The sequence below is a fragment of the Coturnix japonica genome, unplaced genomic scaffold (assembly GCF_054131305.1).
Source record: "Coturnix japonica strain WE unplaced genomic scaffold, WE-NBRP24 Scf043, whole genome shotgun sequence".
NCBI classification, from domain to species: Eukaryota; Metazoa; Chordata; class Aves; order Galliformes; family Phasianidae; genus Coturnix; species Coturnix japonica.
Window position 1 is genome coordinate 3,781,365 of NW_028188946.1, and position 18,838 is coordinate 3,800,202.

Sequence of the window (18,838 nt, forward strand, 5' to 3'; positions counted from 1 at the left end):
CACCAAAACCGCAACGGGACCGAACCGGGACCCGGAACCACCCGCCGGTAACGGAGTTGCGGCCATAGAGAACCGGCAACATGGTGAGATGGGGAGCGGGGGGATGCGGAACCTCGGGGCCTACACGGGCCTACACGGGGCCTACCTGAGGCCTACTTGGGCCTACCTGGGGCCTATGTGGGCCTACCTGGAGCCTACCTGAGGCCTATGTGGGCCTACCTGGAGCCTACCTGAGGCCTATCTGGGGCCTACCTAGGCCTACCTGAGGCCTACCTGGGGCCTACTTGGGCCTACCTGTGGTCTACCCAAGGTCTACCTGAGGCCTACTTGGGCCTACCTGGTGCCTACTCGGGGCCTACCTGAAGCCTGCCTGGGGCCTACTTGGGCCTGCCTGGGGCCTATGTGGGCCTACCTGGAGCCTACCTGAGGCCTATCTGGGGCCTACATGGGCCTACCTGAGGCCTACCTGAGGCCTACCTGGGGCCTACCTGTGGTCAACCCAAGGTCTACCTGAGGTCTACTTGGGCCTACCTGGTGCCTACTCGGGGCCTACCTGAAGCCTGTTTGGGGCCTACTTGGGCCTACCTGGGGCCTACCTGAAGTCTATCTGGGGCATATCTGGGCCTACATGGGGCCTACCTGAAGCCTATCTGGGGTCTACTTGAGCCTACCTGAAGCCTTCTTGGGCCTACCTGATGCCTACCTGGGGTCTAACTGAGGCCTACCTGGGGCCTATTTGCGGCCTACTTGGGCCTGCCTGGGTCCTACCTGGGCCTGCGTTGGGCCTACCTGAGGCCTACCTGGGGCCTACCTGAAGCCTATCTGGGGCCTGCTTGGGCCTACCTTGGGTCTATCCAGGGCCTACCTGAAGCCTATCTGGGGTCTACTTGAGCCTACCTTGGGCCTACCTGAAGCCTACCTGGGCCTAACTGAGGCCTACCTGAAGCCTACTTGAAGCCTACTTGGCCTAACTGAGGCCTACCCGGGGCCTACCTGAAGACTATCTGTGGCCTACCTTGGGCCTGCCTGGGTCCTACCGAGGCCTACCTGAGGCCTACCTGAAGCCTACCTGGGGCCTACCTGAAGCCTATCTGGGGCCTGCTTGGGCCTACCTTGGGTCTATCCAGGGCCTACCTGAGGCCTACTTGGGCCTACCTGAAGCCTACCTGGGGCCTACCTGAGGCCTACCTGAAGCCTACTTGGGCCTATTTGAAGCCCTAACTGAGGCCTACCCGGGGCCTACCTGCGGCCTACCTGGGGCCTACAAACCCATGACACTTGGGCCTCCCCTCTGCCCCCCATCTCCATGTCCACCCCCCTCACTCTTTCCCCCATCTCCCCACAGGGCGAACGCAAAGGAACCAATAAATATTATCCCCCCGACTTCGACCCGGCCAAGGTGAGAGATGGGGGGGGGGGGGGGGGGGTCCTATGGGGGGATGGGGGGCTCCTATGGGGTGGGGGGGTTCCTATGGAGGGGAGGGCTCCTATGGTGGGGGTCCCTGTGGGGGGGGGGTTCCTATGGGGGGGGGCCTTATTGGGGGTTTCCTGGAGGGGGTTCGTATGGGGGGAAGGATCCTATGGGGGGTGGGTTTTTATGGGATGGGTCCCTATGGGGTGGGGTCCCTATGGGGGGGGTTCCTATAGGGGGGGGGTCCTATGGGTAGGGTTCCTATAGGGGGGGGCTCCTATGGGGGGGGGCTCCTATGGGGGTGGGTTCCTATGGGGGGGGGCTCCTATGGGGTGGGGGTTCCTATGGGGGGTGGGTTCGTATGGGGGGGGGGGGTGTTCCTATGGGATGGGTTGTATGGGGGGGCACCTAAGGGGGGGGGGGTTCCTATGGGTGGGGGTCCTATGAGAGGGGGGTTCCTATAGGGGGGGCTCCTATGGGGGGGGGCTCCTATGGGGGTGGGTTCCTATGGGGAGGTTTCTATGGGGGGGGTTCCTATGGGATGTGTTCCTATAGGGTGGGGTTTCTATGGGGGGTTCCTATAGGGTGGGGTTCCTATAGGGTGGGCTCCTATGGCGGGGGGGTCCCTATGGGATGGGTTCCTATGGGGGGGGTCCCTATGGGGTGAGGCTTCCTATGGGGGGGTTCCTATGGGATGGGGTTTGTATAGGGGGGGCCCTATGGGGGGGGGTTACTATGGGTTAGGTTCTTATAGGGTGGGGGGGCTTCTATGGGGGGGGTCCCTATGTGGGGGTCCCTATGGGGGGGGTCCCTATGGGGGGGTCCCTATGGGGGGGTTTCTATGGGGGGTTTCTATGGGGTGTTCCTATAAGGCAGCAGCACTGACCCCCCCCCATGTTGTGCCCCCCCCCAGCACGGCTCCCTCAATAGATACCACGGCTCCCACCCGCTGCGGGAACGAGCCCGAAAACTGTCCCAAGGGATCCTGGTCATCAGGTGAGGGGGGGACCCTATAACACTATAATCCTATAACACTATAACACTATGACCCTATAACCCTATAACTGTATAACAGTATAATCCTATAACCCTATAACACTATAACCCTATGACCCTATAACGCTATAACACTATAACCCTGTGACCCTATAACACTATGACCCTATAACCCTATAACACTATAACACTATGACCCTATAACACTATGACCCTATAACACTATGACCCTATAACACTATGACCCTATAACACTATGACCCTATAACACTATGACCCTATAACACTATGACCCTGTAACCCTATAACCCTATAACACTATGACCCTATAACACTATAACCCTATAACACTATAACCCTATACCCCTATACCCCTATACCCCTATACCCCTATACTCCTATACCCCTATAACCCTATGCCCCTATGCCCCTATACCCCTATGCCCCTATACCCCTATGCCCCTATACCCCTATGCCCCTATACCCCTATGCCCCTATACCTCTATAATCCTATAACTCTATAACCCCATAACCCTAAACCTAATAACCCTATACCCCTATAACCCTAAACCCTATAACCCTACCCTTAACCCTAAGCCTATAACCCTACAACCCTATACCCCTATAACCCTATAAGCCTATACCCCTACACCCCTATAACCATATAACCCCATAACCCTATAACCCCATAACCCTATAACCCCATAACCCTATAACCCCATAACCCTATAACCCCATAACCCTATAACCCCATAACCCTAAACCCTATAACCCTATACCCCATACCCCTATAACCCTATACCCCATAACCCTATACCCCATAACCCTATACCCCATAACCCTATACCCCATAACCCTATACCCCATAACCCTATACCCCATAACCCTATACCCCATAACCCTATACCCCATAACCCTATACCCCATAACCCTATACCCCATAACCCTATAACCCTATACCCCTATACCCCTATAACCCTATACCCCTATAACCCTATACCCCTATAACCCTATACCCCTATAACCCTATACCCCTATAACCCTATACCCCTATACCCCTATAACCCTAAACCCTATAACCCTATAACCCTAAACCCTAAGCCCATACCCCTATACCCCATACCCCTATACCCCTATACCCCTATAACCCCATACCCCCATAACCCCATAACAACTCTATACCCCTATACCCCTATAACCCCCCCCAGGTTTGAGATGCCGTTCAACATCTGGTGCGACGGCTGCAAGAACCACATTGGGATGGGTGAGTTCAGTACAGGGCCCTTAGCGTGTCCTTAGCGTGTCCTTAGCGTGTCCTTAGCGTGTCCTTAGCGTGTCCTTAGCGTGTCCTTAGCGTGTCCTTAGCGTGTCCTTAGCGTGTCCTTAGCGTGTCCTTAGCATGACCTTAGCATGACCTTAGTATGTCCTCAATGTGACCTTAGCGTGTCCTTAGCACAGCCTTAATGTGATCTTAGCGTGTCCTTAGCGTGTCCTTAGCGTGTCCTTAGCGTGTCCTTAGCATGTCCTTAGCGTGTCCTTACCGTGTCCTTAACCCCCCAGGCGTCCGCTACAACGCTGAGAAGCGGAAGGTGGGCAACTACTACACAACGCCCATCTACAGGTGGGTCCCCCCTGCCCCACATCCCCTGCCCCACATCCCCTGCCCCACATCCCCCCCCTCACCCCATACACCCCCCTGCCCCACATCCCCCCCATCACCCCATACATCTCCCTGCCCTACATCTCCCTGCCCCACATCCCCTGCCCCCCATCTCCCCCCGCTGCCCCCCATATCCCCCCCCCTGCCCCCCATATACCCCCCCCCGCCCCACATATCCCCCCCTCACCCCACATCCGCTCTCACCCCACATCCCCCTCTCACCCCCCCTGCCCCACATCCCCCCCTCACCCCGTACGCCCCCCTGCCCCACATCTCCCCCCTGCCCCACATCTCCCCCCAGGTTCCGCATGAAGTGCCACCTGTGTGTGAATTACATTGAGCTGCAGACGGACCCTCACCCCCCACATCCCCCTGCCCCACATACCCCCCCCGTGCCCCCCATATCCCCCCCCCCGCCCCACATATCCCCCCCCCTGCCCCCCATATCCCTCCCCTGCCCCCCATATCCCCCCCCCCTGCCCCCCATATCCCCCCCCCCCGCCCCACATATCCCCGCCCCACATATCCCCCCCCCCCCTGCCCCACATATCCCCGCCCCACATATCCCCCCCCCCCTGCCCCCCATATCCCCCTCCTGCCCCACATCCCCTGCCCCACATATCCCCCTCCTGCCCCACATATCCCCCCCTGCCCCCCATATCCCCCCCCCTGCCCCCCATATCCCTCCCCTGCCCCCCATATCCCTCCCCTGCCCCCCATATCCCTCCCCTGCCCCCCATATCCCTCCCCTGCCCCCCATATCCCTCCCCTGCCCCCCATATCCCTCCCCTGCCCCCCATATCCCTCCCCTGCCCCCCACATCCCCCCCCTGCCCCCCACATCCCCCCCCTGCCCCCCATATCCCCCCCCTCACCCCATATCCCCCCCCCGCCCCCCATATCCCTCCCCCGCCCCCCATATCCTCCCCCCCGCCCCCCATATCCTCCCCCCCGCCCCCCATATCCCCTCCCCTGCCCCACATATCCCCCCCCTGCCCCCCATATCCCCCCCCGCCCCCCATATCCCCCCCCCGCCCCCCATATCCCCCCCCCTGCCCCCCATATCCCCCCCCTGCCCCCATATCCCCCCCGTGCCCCCATATCCCCCCCGTGCCCCTATATCCCCCCCCTTGCCCCCCATATCCCCCCCCTTGCCCCACATATCCCTCCCCTTGCCCCACATATCCCCCCCCTTGCCCCACATATCCCCCCCCCCGCCCCACATATCCCCCCCCCCCTTGCCCCCCATATCCCCCCCCCCTGCCCCCCATATCCCCCCCCCCCCGCCCCACATATCCCCCCCCTGCCCCCCACATCTCCCCCCCTGCCCCACATATCCCCCCCCCGCCCCCCTTTTCCCCCCCCCCTGCCCCCCATATCCCCCCCCCTGCCCCCCATATCCCCCCCCCTGCCCCCCATATACCCCCCCTGCCCCACATATCCCCCCCCCCTGCCCCACATCTCCCCCCCCCTGCCCCAAATATCCCCCCCCGCCCCACATATCCCCCCTTCACCCCACATCCGCTCTCACCCCACATCCCCCTCTCACCCCCCCTGCCCCACATATCCCCCCCCCGCCCCACATATCCCCCCCCCTGCCCCACATATCCCCCCCCTGCCCCCCATATCCCCCCCCCTGCCCCCCATATCCCTCCCCTGCCCCCCATATCCCTCCCCTGCCCCACATATCCCTCCCCGCCCCCCATATCCCCCCCCCTGCCCCACATCTCCCCCCCCCTGCCCCACATCTCCCCCCCCCTGCCCCACATCTCCCTGCCCCACATCTCCCTCCCTGCCCCACATCCCCTGCCCCCCATCTCCCCCCAGGTTCCGCATGAAGTGCCACCTGTGTATGAATTACATTGAGCTTCAGACGGATCCTGCGGGTTGCGACTACGTCATCGTCAGCGGCGCCCGGCGCAAAGAGGAACGATGGGACCCCACGGACAACGGGCAGCTGCCCCACACCGGTGGGTCCTGCCCCACAACTGGGACCCCTATGGGGCCATGGGGGGCTGGGGTGGGTCCTGCCCCACAACTGGGAGCCCTATGGGGCGATAGGGGGCTGGGGTGGGTCCTGCCCCACACCGGTGGGTCCTGCCCCACAACTGGGACCCCTATGGGGCGATACGGGGCTGGGGTGGGTCCTGCCCCACACCGGTGGGTCCTGCCCCACAGCTGGGACCCCTATGGGGCCATGGGGGGCTGGGGTGGGTCCTGCCCCACACCGGTGGGTCCTGCCCCACAACTGGGACCCCTATGGGGCCATGGGGGGCTGGGGTGGGTCCTGCCCCACACTGGTGGGTACTGCCCCACAGCTGGGAGCCCTGTGGGGCCATGGGGGGCTGGGGTGGGTCCTGCCCCACACTGGTGGGTACTGCCCCACAGCTGGGAGCCCTGTGGGGCCATGGGGGGCTGGGGTGGGTCCTGCCCCACAACTAGGAGCCCTATGGGGTGATGGGGGGCTGGGGTGGGTCCTGCCCCACAACTGGGACCCCTATGGGGCCATGGGGGTCCTGGCAGGTCCCATTGGGTCCCATTAGGTTCTAAAGGTCCTGGCAGGTCCCTTTAGGTCCCTATTGGGTTATACAGGTCCTGGCAGGTCCCATTGGGTCCCACTGGGTCCCTATAGGATTATACAGGTCCTGGCAGGTCCCATTGGGTCCCATTGGCTCCCTATAGGGTTATACAGGTCCCATTGGGTCCCATTGTGTCCCTATAGGGTCCTTCAGGTCCTGGCAGGTCCCATTGGGTCCCATTGTGTCCCATAGGGTCCTTCAGGTCCCATTGGGTCCCATTGTGTCCTATAGGGTCCTTCAGGTCCTGGCAGGTCCCATTGGGTCCCTATAGGGTCCTTCAGGTCCCATTAGGTCCCATTGTGTCCCTATAGGGCTATTCAATTCCTGTCAGGTCCGTGACCCCCCTGTCCCCCCCCAGACCCCTCGTCCCACTCCTGGCTGCTCCCATTGGGTCCCATTGTGTCCCATTGTGTCCCTATAGGGTCCTTCAGGTCGCATTGGGTCCTATTGTGTCCTATAGGGTTGTACGGGTCCTGTCAGGCCCCTGACCCCCCTGTCCCCCCCAGACCCCTCATCCCACTCCTGGCTGCTCCCATTGGGTCCCATTGGGTCCCATTGGGTCCCTATAGGGTCCTTCAGGTCCCATTGGGTTCTATGGGTCCCATTGGGTTCTGCAGGTCCTGGCAGGTCCCATTGGGTCCCATTGTGTCCCTATAGGATTATACAGGTCCTGGCAGGTCCCATTGGGTCCCATTGTGTCCCTATAGGATTATACAGGTCCTGGCAGGTCCCATTGGGTCCCTATAGGGTTACAAAGGTCCTGGCAGGTCCCATTGGGTCCCATTGGGTCCCTATAGGGTTATACAGGTCCCATTGGGTCCCATTGGGTTACAAAGGTCCCATTGGGTCCCAATGGGGTTCTTCGGGTCCTGGCAGGTCCCATTGGGTCCTATTGGGTTATACAGGTCCCATTGGGTCCCATTGGTTTCTGCAGGTCCTGGCAGGTCCCTTTAGGTCCTGGCAGGTCCCATTGGGTCCCTATTGGTTTCTGAAGGTCCTGTCATGTCCCTGACCCCCCTGTCCCCCCCCACAGACCCCTCGTCCCACTCCCGTCTCCACACGGACGCCATGTTCCGGCTGGATCACGGGCTCTGTGACCTGCAGCTGCTGCGGCGCAACGTGCCAACACTGACCAGCCTGCAGGAGGCACAAAGGGCCTGGAAGGACGATTATGGCATCAACTGTGCATTGAGGAGACAGCTAAGGGTGGGTATGGACCCATAGAGACACATAGAGACCCATAGGGACCCATAGAGACCCCATAGACACCCCATAGACACACATAGACCCCTGGAAGGACGATTATGGGATCAACTGTGTGCTCAGGAGGAGGCTCAGGGTGGGTATGGACCCCATAGACCCCATAGAGACCCATAGACCCCATAGACCCCATAGAGACCTATAGAGACCCATAGAGACCCATAGACACACATAGATACACATAGAGCCCTGGAAGGACGATTATGGCATCAACTGTGCATTGAGGAGACAGCTAAGGGTGGGTATGGACCCATAGAGACCATAGAGACCCATAGAGACCCATAGAGACCACTCAGCCCCATAGACACCCCATAGACACACATAGACCCCTGGAAGGACGATTATGGGATCAACTGTGTGCTCAGGGCACGGCTCAGGGTGGGTATGGACCCATAGACCCCATAGGGACCCATAGAGACCCCATAGACACCCATAGACCCCATAGGGACCCATAGAGACCCCATAGACACCCATAGACCCCATAGACACCCATAGACCCCATAGACCCCATTCATACCCTATAGACACCCATAGACCCCATAGATACCCATAGACCCCCCCATAGACCCCATAGACACACATAGACACCCCCATAGACCCCCATAGACCCCATAGACACACATAGACACCCCATAGACACACATAGACCCCATAGACACACATAGACCCCATAGACACACATAGAGCCCTATAGACACACATAGACCCCTGGAAGGACGATTATGGGATCAACTGTGTGCTCAGGAGGAGGCTAAGGGTGGGTATGGACCCTTAGAGACACATAGGGACCCATAGAGACCCATAGATACACATAGACCCCTGGAAGGACGATTATGGCATCAACTGTGTGCTCAGGAGGAGGCTAAGGGTGGGTATGGACCCCATAGACCCCATAGGGACCCATAGATACCCCATAGAGACACATAGACCCCATAGAGCCCTATAGACACCCCATAGACACACATAGACCCCTGGAAGGACGATTATGGCATCAACTGTGTGCTCAGGGCACGGCTAAGGGTGGGTATGGACCCATAGACCCCATAGGGACCCATAGATACCCCATAGATACACATAGACCCCATAGAGCCCTATAGACACCCCATAGAGCCCTATAGACCCCACTCAGCCCCATAGACACACATAGAGCCCTATAGACACCCCATAGACACACATAGACCCCTGGAAGGACGATTATGGCATCAACTGTGTGCTCAGGGCACGGCTAAGGGTGGGTATGGACCCATAGAGACCCATAGATACCCCATAGAGACCCCATAGAGCCCTATAGACACCACTCAGCCCCATAGACACACATAGAGCCCTGGAAGGACGATTATGGCATCAACTGTGCATTAAGGAGACAGCTAAGGGTGGGTATGGACCCCATAGGGACCCATAGAGCCCATAGACACCCCATAGACACACATAGACCCCATAGAGCCCTATAGACACCCCATAAACACACATAGACCCCTGGAAGGACGATTATGGGATCAACTGTGTGCTCAGGGCACGGCTCAGGGTGGGTATGGACCCATAGACCCCATAGGGACCCATAGACACCCCATAGACACATAGACCCCCCATAGACCCCTGGAAGGACGATTATGGCATCAACTGTGCACTGAGGAGACAGCTAAGGGTGGGTATGGACCCATAGAGACACATAGAGACCCATAGAGCCCTATAGACACCCCATAGACACACATAGACCCCATAGAGCCCTATAGAGCCCTATAGACACCCCATAGACACACATAGACCCCTGGAAGGACGATTATGGGATCAACTGTACATTGAGGAGACGGCTAAGGGTGGGTATGGACCCATAGAGACACATAGAGACCCATAGACACCCCATAGATACACATAGATACACATAGACACCCCATAGAGACACATAGACCCCATAGAGCCCTATAGACACCCCATAGACACACATAGAGCCCTGGAAGGACGATTATGGCATCAACTGTGTGCTCAGGGCACGGCTCAGGGTGGGTATGGACCCATAGGGACCTATAGACACCCCATAGATACACATAGACACACATAGATACACATAGACACCCCATAGACACACATAGATCCCTGGAAGGACGATTATGGCATCAACTGTGCATTGAGGAGACGGCTCAGGGTGGGTATGGACACATAGACACCATAGGGACCCATAGAGACCCATAGAGACCCATAGAGACCCATAGAGACCCATAGAGACACATAGACACCCCATAGAGACCCATAGACACCCCATAGATACACATAGACCCCTGGAAGGACGATTATGGCATCAACTGTGTGCTCAGGGCACGGCTCAGGGTGGGTATGGACCCATAGAGACCATAGACCCCATAGAGACACATAGGGACCCCATAGACCCCATAGAGCCCTATAGACACCCCATAGACACACATAGACCCCTGGAAGGACGATTATGGCATCAACTGTACATTGAGGAGACGGCTAAGGGTGGGTATGGACCCCATAGACCCCATAGGGACACATAGGGACCCCATAGAGCCCTATAGACACCCCATAGACACACATAGAGCCCTGGAAGGACGATTATGGCATCAACTGTGCATTGAGGAGACAGCTAAGGGTGGGTATGGACCCATAGAGCCCATAGGGACCCATAGAGACCCCATAGACACCACTCAGCCCCATAGACACACATAGACACACATAGAGCCCTGGAAGGACGATTATGGGATCAACTGTGTGCTCACGAGGAGGCTCAGGGTGGGTATGGACCCATAGAGCCCTATAGACACCCCATAGAGACCCATAGACCCCATAGACACCCCATAGACACACATAGACCCCTGGAAGGATGATTATGGGATCAACTGTGTGCTCAGGGCACGGCTAAGGGTGGGTATGGACCCCATAGGGACCTATAGACACCCCATAGACCCCATAGACACACATAGACCCCTGGAAGGACGATTATGGGATCAACTGTACATTGAGGAGACAGCTAAGGGTGGGTATGGACCCCAGAGACCCCATAGGGACCCATAGATACCCCATAGATACACATAGACCCCATAGACCCCATAGATACACATAGACCCCATAGAGCCCTATAGACACCCCATAGACACACATAGACCCCTGGAAGGACAATTATGGGATCAACTGTGTGCTCAGGAGACAGCTAAGGGTGGGTATGGACCCATAGAGACCCATAGACCCCATAGAGCCCTATAGAGACCCCATAGACACACATAGACCCCTGGAAGGACGATTATGGGATCAACTGTGTGCTCAGGGCACGGCTCAGGGTGGGTATGGACCCATAGAGCCCATAGAGACCTATAGAGACCCCATAGACACACATAGACACCCCATAGACACACATAGACCCCTGGAAGGACGATTATGGGATCAACTGTGTGCTCAGGAGACAGCTCAGGGTGGGTATGGACCCTATAGACCCCATAGAGCCCTATAGACACCCCATAGAGACCCATAGACACACATAGACCCCCATGGACACCTCTCAGCCCCATAGACCCCCATGGAGCCCCCATAGACACCCATGGAGCCCCATGGACCCCCATAGACACTCATAGACCTCACTCAGCCCCATAGACCCCCATAGACCCCCCTCAGACCCCCCAGGACCCCTCTGGACCCCCTCAGACCCCCTCCTCAGCCCCATAGACCCCCACAGACCCCCCTCAGCCCCATAGAGCCCCCCCGACCCTTCTGGACCCCCACAGACCCTTCTGGACCCCCCCAGACCCCTTTGGACCCCCTCCTCACCCCCCCATGGACACTCCCTCAGCCCCATAGACCCCCACAGACCCCCCCCTGACACCTTCAGACCCCCCCCCGACCCCTCTGGACCCCCACAGACCCCTCTAGACCCCCATAGACCCCCCCTCGCCCCCCATAGACCCCCCCCGGACCCCTCTGGACCCCCTTAGACCCCCTCCTCAGCCCCATAGACCCCCACAGACCCCCCTCAGCCCCATAGAGCCCCCCCGACCCCTCTGGACCCCCCCAGACCCTTCTGGACCCCCCCAGATCCCTACCAGACCCCCCTCTGGATGACCCCAGACCCCTCTGGACCCCCCAGGACCCCTCTGGAGCCCCCATAGACCCCCATAGACCCTCATGGAACCCCTATAGACCCCCCTTTCGTCTCATAGACCCCCATGGATCCCCCCTCAGCCCCATAGACCCCCATGGAGCCCTCATGGACCCCTCTCATACCCCATAGACCCCCCAGACCCCCCTCAGCCCCATAGAGCCCCCCTGACCCCTCTGGACCCCCCCAGACCCTTCTGGACCCCCCCAGGACCCATGTGGACCCCCCCAGATCCCTACCAGACCCCCCTCTGGACCCCCCAGACCCCCCAGGACCCCTCTGGAGCCCCCATAGACCCTCATGGACCCCCCTTTTGTCTCATAGACCCCCATGGATCCCCCCTCAGCCCCATAGACCCCCACAGACCCCCCTCAGCCCCATAGAGCCCCCCTGACCCCTGTGGACCCCCCCAGGACCCCTGTGGACCCCCTCAGACCCTTCTGGACCCCCCCAGGACCCCTCTGGACCCCCCAGACCCCCCCAGACTCCTGTGGACCCCCCCCAGACCCCCGTTGTGCCCCCCAGGAGGAGAAGAAGGCCCATAAGGAGGAGGAGGAGGAGGAGGCAGCGCTGAGGATGAAGCTGGGGCTCAACGTCCCCCTGCTGCCCGAGGACGAGGACGATCGACGGCTGGCGGCGCTGCTCAAATATCACTGCCCCGAATGTGGGTTATGGGGAGATGTGGGGAGATGTGGGGCTGGGGGGTATAGGGGTGTGGGGCTGGGGGCTATTGGGATATGGGGCTGGGATATGGGGCTGGGGGTGTACTGGGATATGGGGCTGGGGGCTATTGGGATATGGGGCTGGGATGTGGGGCTGGGGGGGGGTACAGGGGTATGGGGGTATGGGGATATGGGGCTGGGATGTGGGGCTGGGATGTGGGTTTGGGATGTGGGATACTAGGGTCTGGGGCTGGGATGTGGGGCTGGGATGTGGGGTTGGAGGGGTATAGGGATATGGGGCTGGGATGTGGGGTACAGGGATATTAGGATGGGATGGGCTGGGGGGGGTATAGGGATGTGGGGCTGGGATGTGGGGCTGGGATATGGGGCTGGGATATGGGGTTGGGAGGGGTACAGGGATATGGGGCTGGGATATGGGGCTGGGATGTGGGGCTGGGGGGGGGTACTGGGATGTGGGGCTGAGATATGGGGCTGGGGGGGGTATTGGGTGGGATATGGGGCTGGGATGTGGGGCTGGGGGGGTATTGGGATATGGGGCTGGGATGTGGGGCTGGGGGTGAAGTGGAGCTGGGGGGGGTACTGGGATATGGGGCTGGGGGGTATAGGGATGTAGGGCTGGGATGTGGGGCTGGGGGGGTACAGGGATATGGGGCTGGGGGTGTACTGGGATATGGGGCTGGGATGTGGGGCTGGGATGTGGGATACTAGGGTATGGGGCTGGGATATGGGGCTGGGATGTGGGATACTAGGGTATGGGGCTGGGATGTGGGGCTGGGGTGTGGGGCTGGGGGTGTACTGGGATATGGGGGTACTGGGATGTGGGGTTGAGATATGGGGCTGGGGGTGTATTGGGATATTGGGATGGGATATGGGGCTGGGATGTGGGGCTGGGGGTGTACTGGGATATGGGGCTGGGGGCTATTGGAATATGGGGCTAGGATATGGGGTACAGGGATATTAGGATGGGATGGGATGGGCTGGGGGGGGTATAGGGATATGGGGCTGGGATGTGGGGCTGGGATATGGGGCTGGGAGGGGTACAGGGATATGGGACTGGAATATGAGGCTGGGATATGGGGCTGGGATGTGGGGCTGGGGGGGGTACAGGGATATGGGGCTGGGGGCTATTGGGATATGGGGCTGGGATGTGGGGCTGGGATGTGGGATACTAGGGTATGGGGCTGGGATATGGGGCTGGGGTGTGGGGCTGGGGGGGGTACTGGGATATGGGGGATATGGGGGTGTGATATGGGACTGGGATATGGGGTTGGGATGTGGGGCTGGGATGTGGGTTTGGGATGTGGGATACTAGGGTATGGGGCTGAGATGTGGGGCTGGGATGTGGGGTACAGGGATGTGGGGCTGGGGGCTATTGGGATATGGGGCTGGGATGTGGGGCTGGGGGTGTACTGGGATATGGGGCTGGGGGCTATTGGGATATGGGGCTGGGATGTGGGGCTGGGGGGGGTACAGGGGTATGGGGGTATGGGGATATGGGGCTGGGATGTGGGGCTGGGATATGGGGTTGGGAGGGGTACAGGGATATGGGGCTAGGATATGGGGCTGGGATGTGGGGCTGGAGGGGGGTACTGGGATGTGGGGTTGATATATGGGGCTGGGGGGGGTATTGGGATATGGGGCTGGGATGTGGGGTTGGGGGTTACAGGGATGTGGGGCTGGGATGTGGGGCTGGGGGGGGAGTACGGGGATATGGGGATGGGATATGGGGCTGAGATGTGGGGTACAGGGATATGGGGCTGGGATATGGGGCTGGGTCTGTATTGTGCTGTGGGTCATTGTCCTCCCCCTGCCCCCCATCTCCCCATAGCGATGGACTCGAGGCAGCAGTTGACCCGTTCCCGGATCTCATCCCGCTCCTGGTTCTGCCCCACAACCCGGGGGGGGCCCAGCAGCGCCCCCCACATCCCGCCCCACATCCAGCCCCACATCCCGCCCCACATCCAGCCCCACATCCCGCCCCACACATCCCCCCACAGCCCCTCCACTTTGGGCATCGTCCGCCGCCGCCCCCCCAGTGCCACCCCCAGCCCCATAGCGGAGCCCACCAACCCCATAGCGACCCCCCCCTGCCCCATAGCGGAGCCCTCTGACCCCAAAGGAGACCCCCCCTGCCCTATAGCAGAGCCCACCAGCCCCATAGCGGCCCCCCCCGGCCCCATAGGGGACCCTTCTTTGCCCCATAGCGATGCCCCCGGCCCCACATCGCCCCATAGCGGCCCCACAGCGGCCCCCTCCTGCCCCATAGCGGAGCCCTCCGACCCCATAGCGGCCCCCCCTGGCCCCATAGCGACCCCCCCCAGCCCCATAGCAGACCCCTCCCACCCTATAGCAGAGCCCTGTGACCCCAAAGGAGACCCCCCCCAGCCCCATAGCGATGCCCCCAGCCCCACCTCGCCCCATAGCGGCCCTATAGCGCCCCATAGCGGCCCTATAGCAGACCCCTCCCACCCCATAGCGCCCCATAGCGGCCCTTCCCTCGTGGCCGATTACTCCGACTCTGACCCCGAGAGCCCCTGAGACCCCCCCGGCCCCATAGCGCCCCTATATGGCCCCATATTGCCCCTATATGGCCCCATATCACCCTGTATGGCCCCATATATGGCCCCATATCGCCCTATATGGCCCCATATCGCCCCATAGCGCCCTATATGACCCCATAGCGCCCTATATCGCCCTATATGGCCCCATAGCGCCCCTATATGGCCCCATATCACCCTGTATGGCCCCATATATCCCTATATGGCCCTTTATGGCCCCATATATCCCTATATGGCCCCTATATGGCCCCATATGGCCCCATAGCGCTCCTACATGGCCCCATATCACCCCTATATCGCCCTATATGGCTCCTATATGGCCCCATAGCGCCCTATATCGCCGTATATGGCCCCTACATGGCCCTATATGGCCCCATATCGCCCCATATATGGCCCCATATCACCCTGTATGGCCCCATATATGACCCCATATCGCCCTATATGACCCCATAGCGCCCCTATATGGCCCCATATCGCCCCTATATTGCCCTATATGGTTCCTATATGGCCCTATATCGTCCTATATCGCCCCTATATGGCCCCATATGGCCCTATATCGCCCTATATGGCTCCTATATGGCCCCATAGCGCCCCTATATCGCCCTATATGGCCCCTATATGGCCCCATAGCGCCCTATATCGCCGTATATGGCCCCTACATGGCCCTATATGGTTCCTATATGGCCCTATATCGTCCTATATCGCCCCTATATGGCCCCATATGGCCCTATATCGCCCTATATGGCCTCATATCGCCCTTTATGGCCCCATATCGCCCTATATCGCCCCTTTATGGCCCCATAGCGCCCCTATATGGCCCCATATAAGGCCCTATATCGCCCCCCCATTGGCCCCCATGTCTCTTCCGGTTGTGGGGGGAGGGGCCGGAAGGGGCGGCCCCACTTCCGTCGACGTCACATCCGGAACGTCGCCGCCATTTCCGGAAGTGCCACCGGGAGCCTCGTGGTACCGAACCCGGAACCGAACCCGGAGCCATAAGAACCAACAGGGAGCTCAGAACCGGAACCGGAACCGTCCGAACCGACACCGGAACCGGAACCATCCGAACCGACACCGGAACCGGGACCGTCCGAACCGACACCGGAACCGGAACCGGGACCATAAGAACCGATACCGGATCCACGGCCAGAACCGGAACCGGAACCGTCCGAACCGACACCGGAACCGGAACCGGGATCATAAGAACCGACACCGGATCCACGGCCAGAACCGGAACCGGAACCGGGACCATCAGAACCGGCCCCGGCCCCACAACCAACATTGGACCCAACGGAACCGGAACCGGCCCCATAAACTGCCCCAAAACCGGCCCCAGAACCGACATTGGACTCAACGGAACCGACGGCACCGGAAACAACGGCACAAACCGGACCCAGAAGCGGCTCCAGCCCCATAACCTGCCCCATAACCAGCCCCATAACCGGCCCCACAACTGGCCCCATAACCAGCCCCATAAGCAGCCCCATAAGCAGCCCCATAACCGGCCCCATAACCGGCCCTATAACCAGCCCCATAACCTGCCCCACAACCGGCCCCATAAGCGGCCCTATAACCAGCTCCATAACCGGCCCCATAACCGGCCCCATAAGCGGCCCCATAACTGGCCCCATAACCAACCCCATCTCCACAACCACCTGTAGCCCCATAAGCGGCTCCAGCCCCATAACAGTCTCCAGCCCCATAACCGTCTCCAGCCCTATAACAACTTCCAACCCCACAACCAGCCCCATAACCACCTTCAGCCCCACAACCACCTCCAGCCCCATAACCACCTTCAACCCCAGCCCTACAACCATCTCCAGCCCCATAACAACCTCCAACCCCACCTCCAGCCCCACAACCACTTCCAGCCCCATAACCCCTGGCCCTACAACCAGTCCCATAACCATTAACAAGCCCACAACCACCATCAACCCCATAACCACTCCTGGCCCCATAACCAGCCCCACAACCATCTCCAGCCCCATAACAACCTCCGACCCCACAACCAACCCCACAACCACCTCCATCCCGTCCATATCCTCCCCTTCTGACCCCACAACCACCCCCAGCCCCATAACAACCTCCAACCCCACCTCCAGCCCCATAACCCCTGGCCCTACAACCAGCCCCAACCCCATAACCAACCCCAGCCCCATAACCAGCCCCATAACAACCTCCAACCCCATCTCCAACCCCATCCCGTCCATGTCTGACCCCATAACCACCCCTGGCCCCACGACCAGCCCCACAACCATTCCGTCCATGTCCTCCCCCTCTGACCCCATAACCACCTCCAACCCCATAACCACCCCTGACCTGTCCATGTCTGACCCCACAACCACCTCCAGCCCCACAACCAGCCCCATAACCACCCCTGGCCCCATAACAACCTCCAACCCCACCTCCAGCCCCATAACAACCTCCAACCCCACCCCCAGCCCCATAACAACCACCAACCCCACCTCCAGCCCCACAACCACCTCCAACCCCACAACCACCTCCAACCCCACAACCAGCCCCATAACCACCTCCAGCCCCATAACAACCACCAACCCCACCTCCAGCCCCACAACCACCTCCAACCCCACAACCACCTCCAACCCCACAACCAGCCCCATAACCACCTCCAGCCCCATAACAACCTCCAACCCCACCTCCAGCCCCATAACCACCTCCAGCCCCATAACAACCTCCAACCCCACCTCCAGCCCCATAACAACCTCCAACCCCACCTCCAGCCCCATAACAACCTCCAACCCCACCTCCAGCCCCATAACAACCACCAACCCCACCCCCAGCCCCATAACAACCTCCAACCCCACCTCCAGCCCCATAACAACCTCCGACCCCACAACCACCTCCGACCCCGCAACCACCTCCAACCCCAGCCCTACAACCCCCAGCCCCACAACCAGCCCCACAACTGACCCCATCCCATCCATGTCTGACCCCATAACCAGCCCCAGCCCCATAACCAGCCCCATAACCACCCCTGGCCCCATAACAACCTCCAACCCCACAACCAGCCCCATAACCACCTCCAGCCCCATAACAACCTCCAACTCCACCCCCAGCCCCATAACAACCTCCAACCCCATAACCACTCCTGGCCCCACAACCAGCCCCATAACCACCCCCAGCCCCATAACAACCTCCAACCCCACAACCAGCCCCATAACCACCTCCAACCCCACAACCACCTCCAACCGCAGCCCTACAACCCCCAGCCCCACAACCCCCCCCAGCCCCACAACCAGCCCCACAACTGACCCCATAACCAGCCCCAGCCCCACCTCCAGCCCCACAACCAGCCCCCCAACCCCCCCGACCCCATTACATTCAATCCTATACGACGGCTCCTCTCTCCGTTACCTGGACCAACGTTCCCTCCCATCCCGTGTCCTTTACCATCCCGTCCCCGACGTCCCCTCGGCCGCGGCCGCCATCGTTTCTATGGGGGTCCGTGGGGCCCCCAACATCGCGGTGCTGGGGGGCCTGGCCGTGGCCATGGAGCTCAGGGGGGGCCGGGGACCCCATGGGGATCTATGGGATTTAATGGGGTTCGTCAATGAGAGGATGGAGAT

General features: G+C 60.2%; 1 protein-coding gene across 1 annotated transcript; it reads left to right on the forward strand.

Moving 5' to 3' along the window:
* Window positions 1-2: 2 nt before the first annotated feature.
* YJU2B (YJU2 splicing factor homolog B) lies at window positions 3-15,069 on the forward strand (the record flags this gene model as incomplete). Its single annotated transcript, XM_085531495.1, has 10 exons — window positions 3-83; window positions 1,346-1,399; window positions 2,325-2,407; window positions 3,616-3,671; window positions 3,968-4,028; window positions 5,894-6,036; window positions 7,679-7,801; window positions 10,181-10,230; window positions 12,536-12,674; window positions 14,522-15,069. Coding segments are annotated over exons 1-10 (1,260 nt in total), but the record flags the coding sequence as incomplete, so codon positions are not given.
* Between the last annotated feature and the right edge of the window lie 3,769 nt (window positions 15,070-18,838).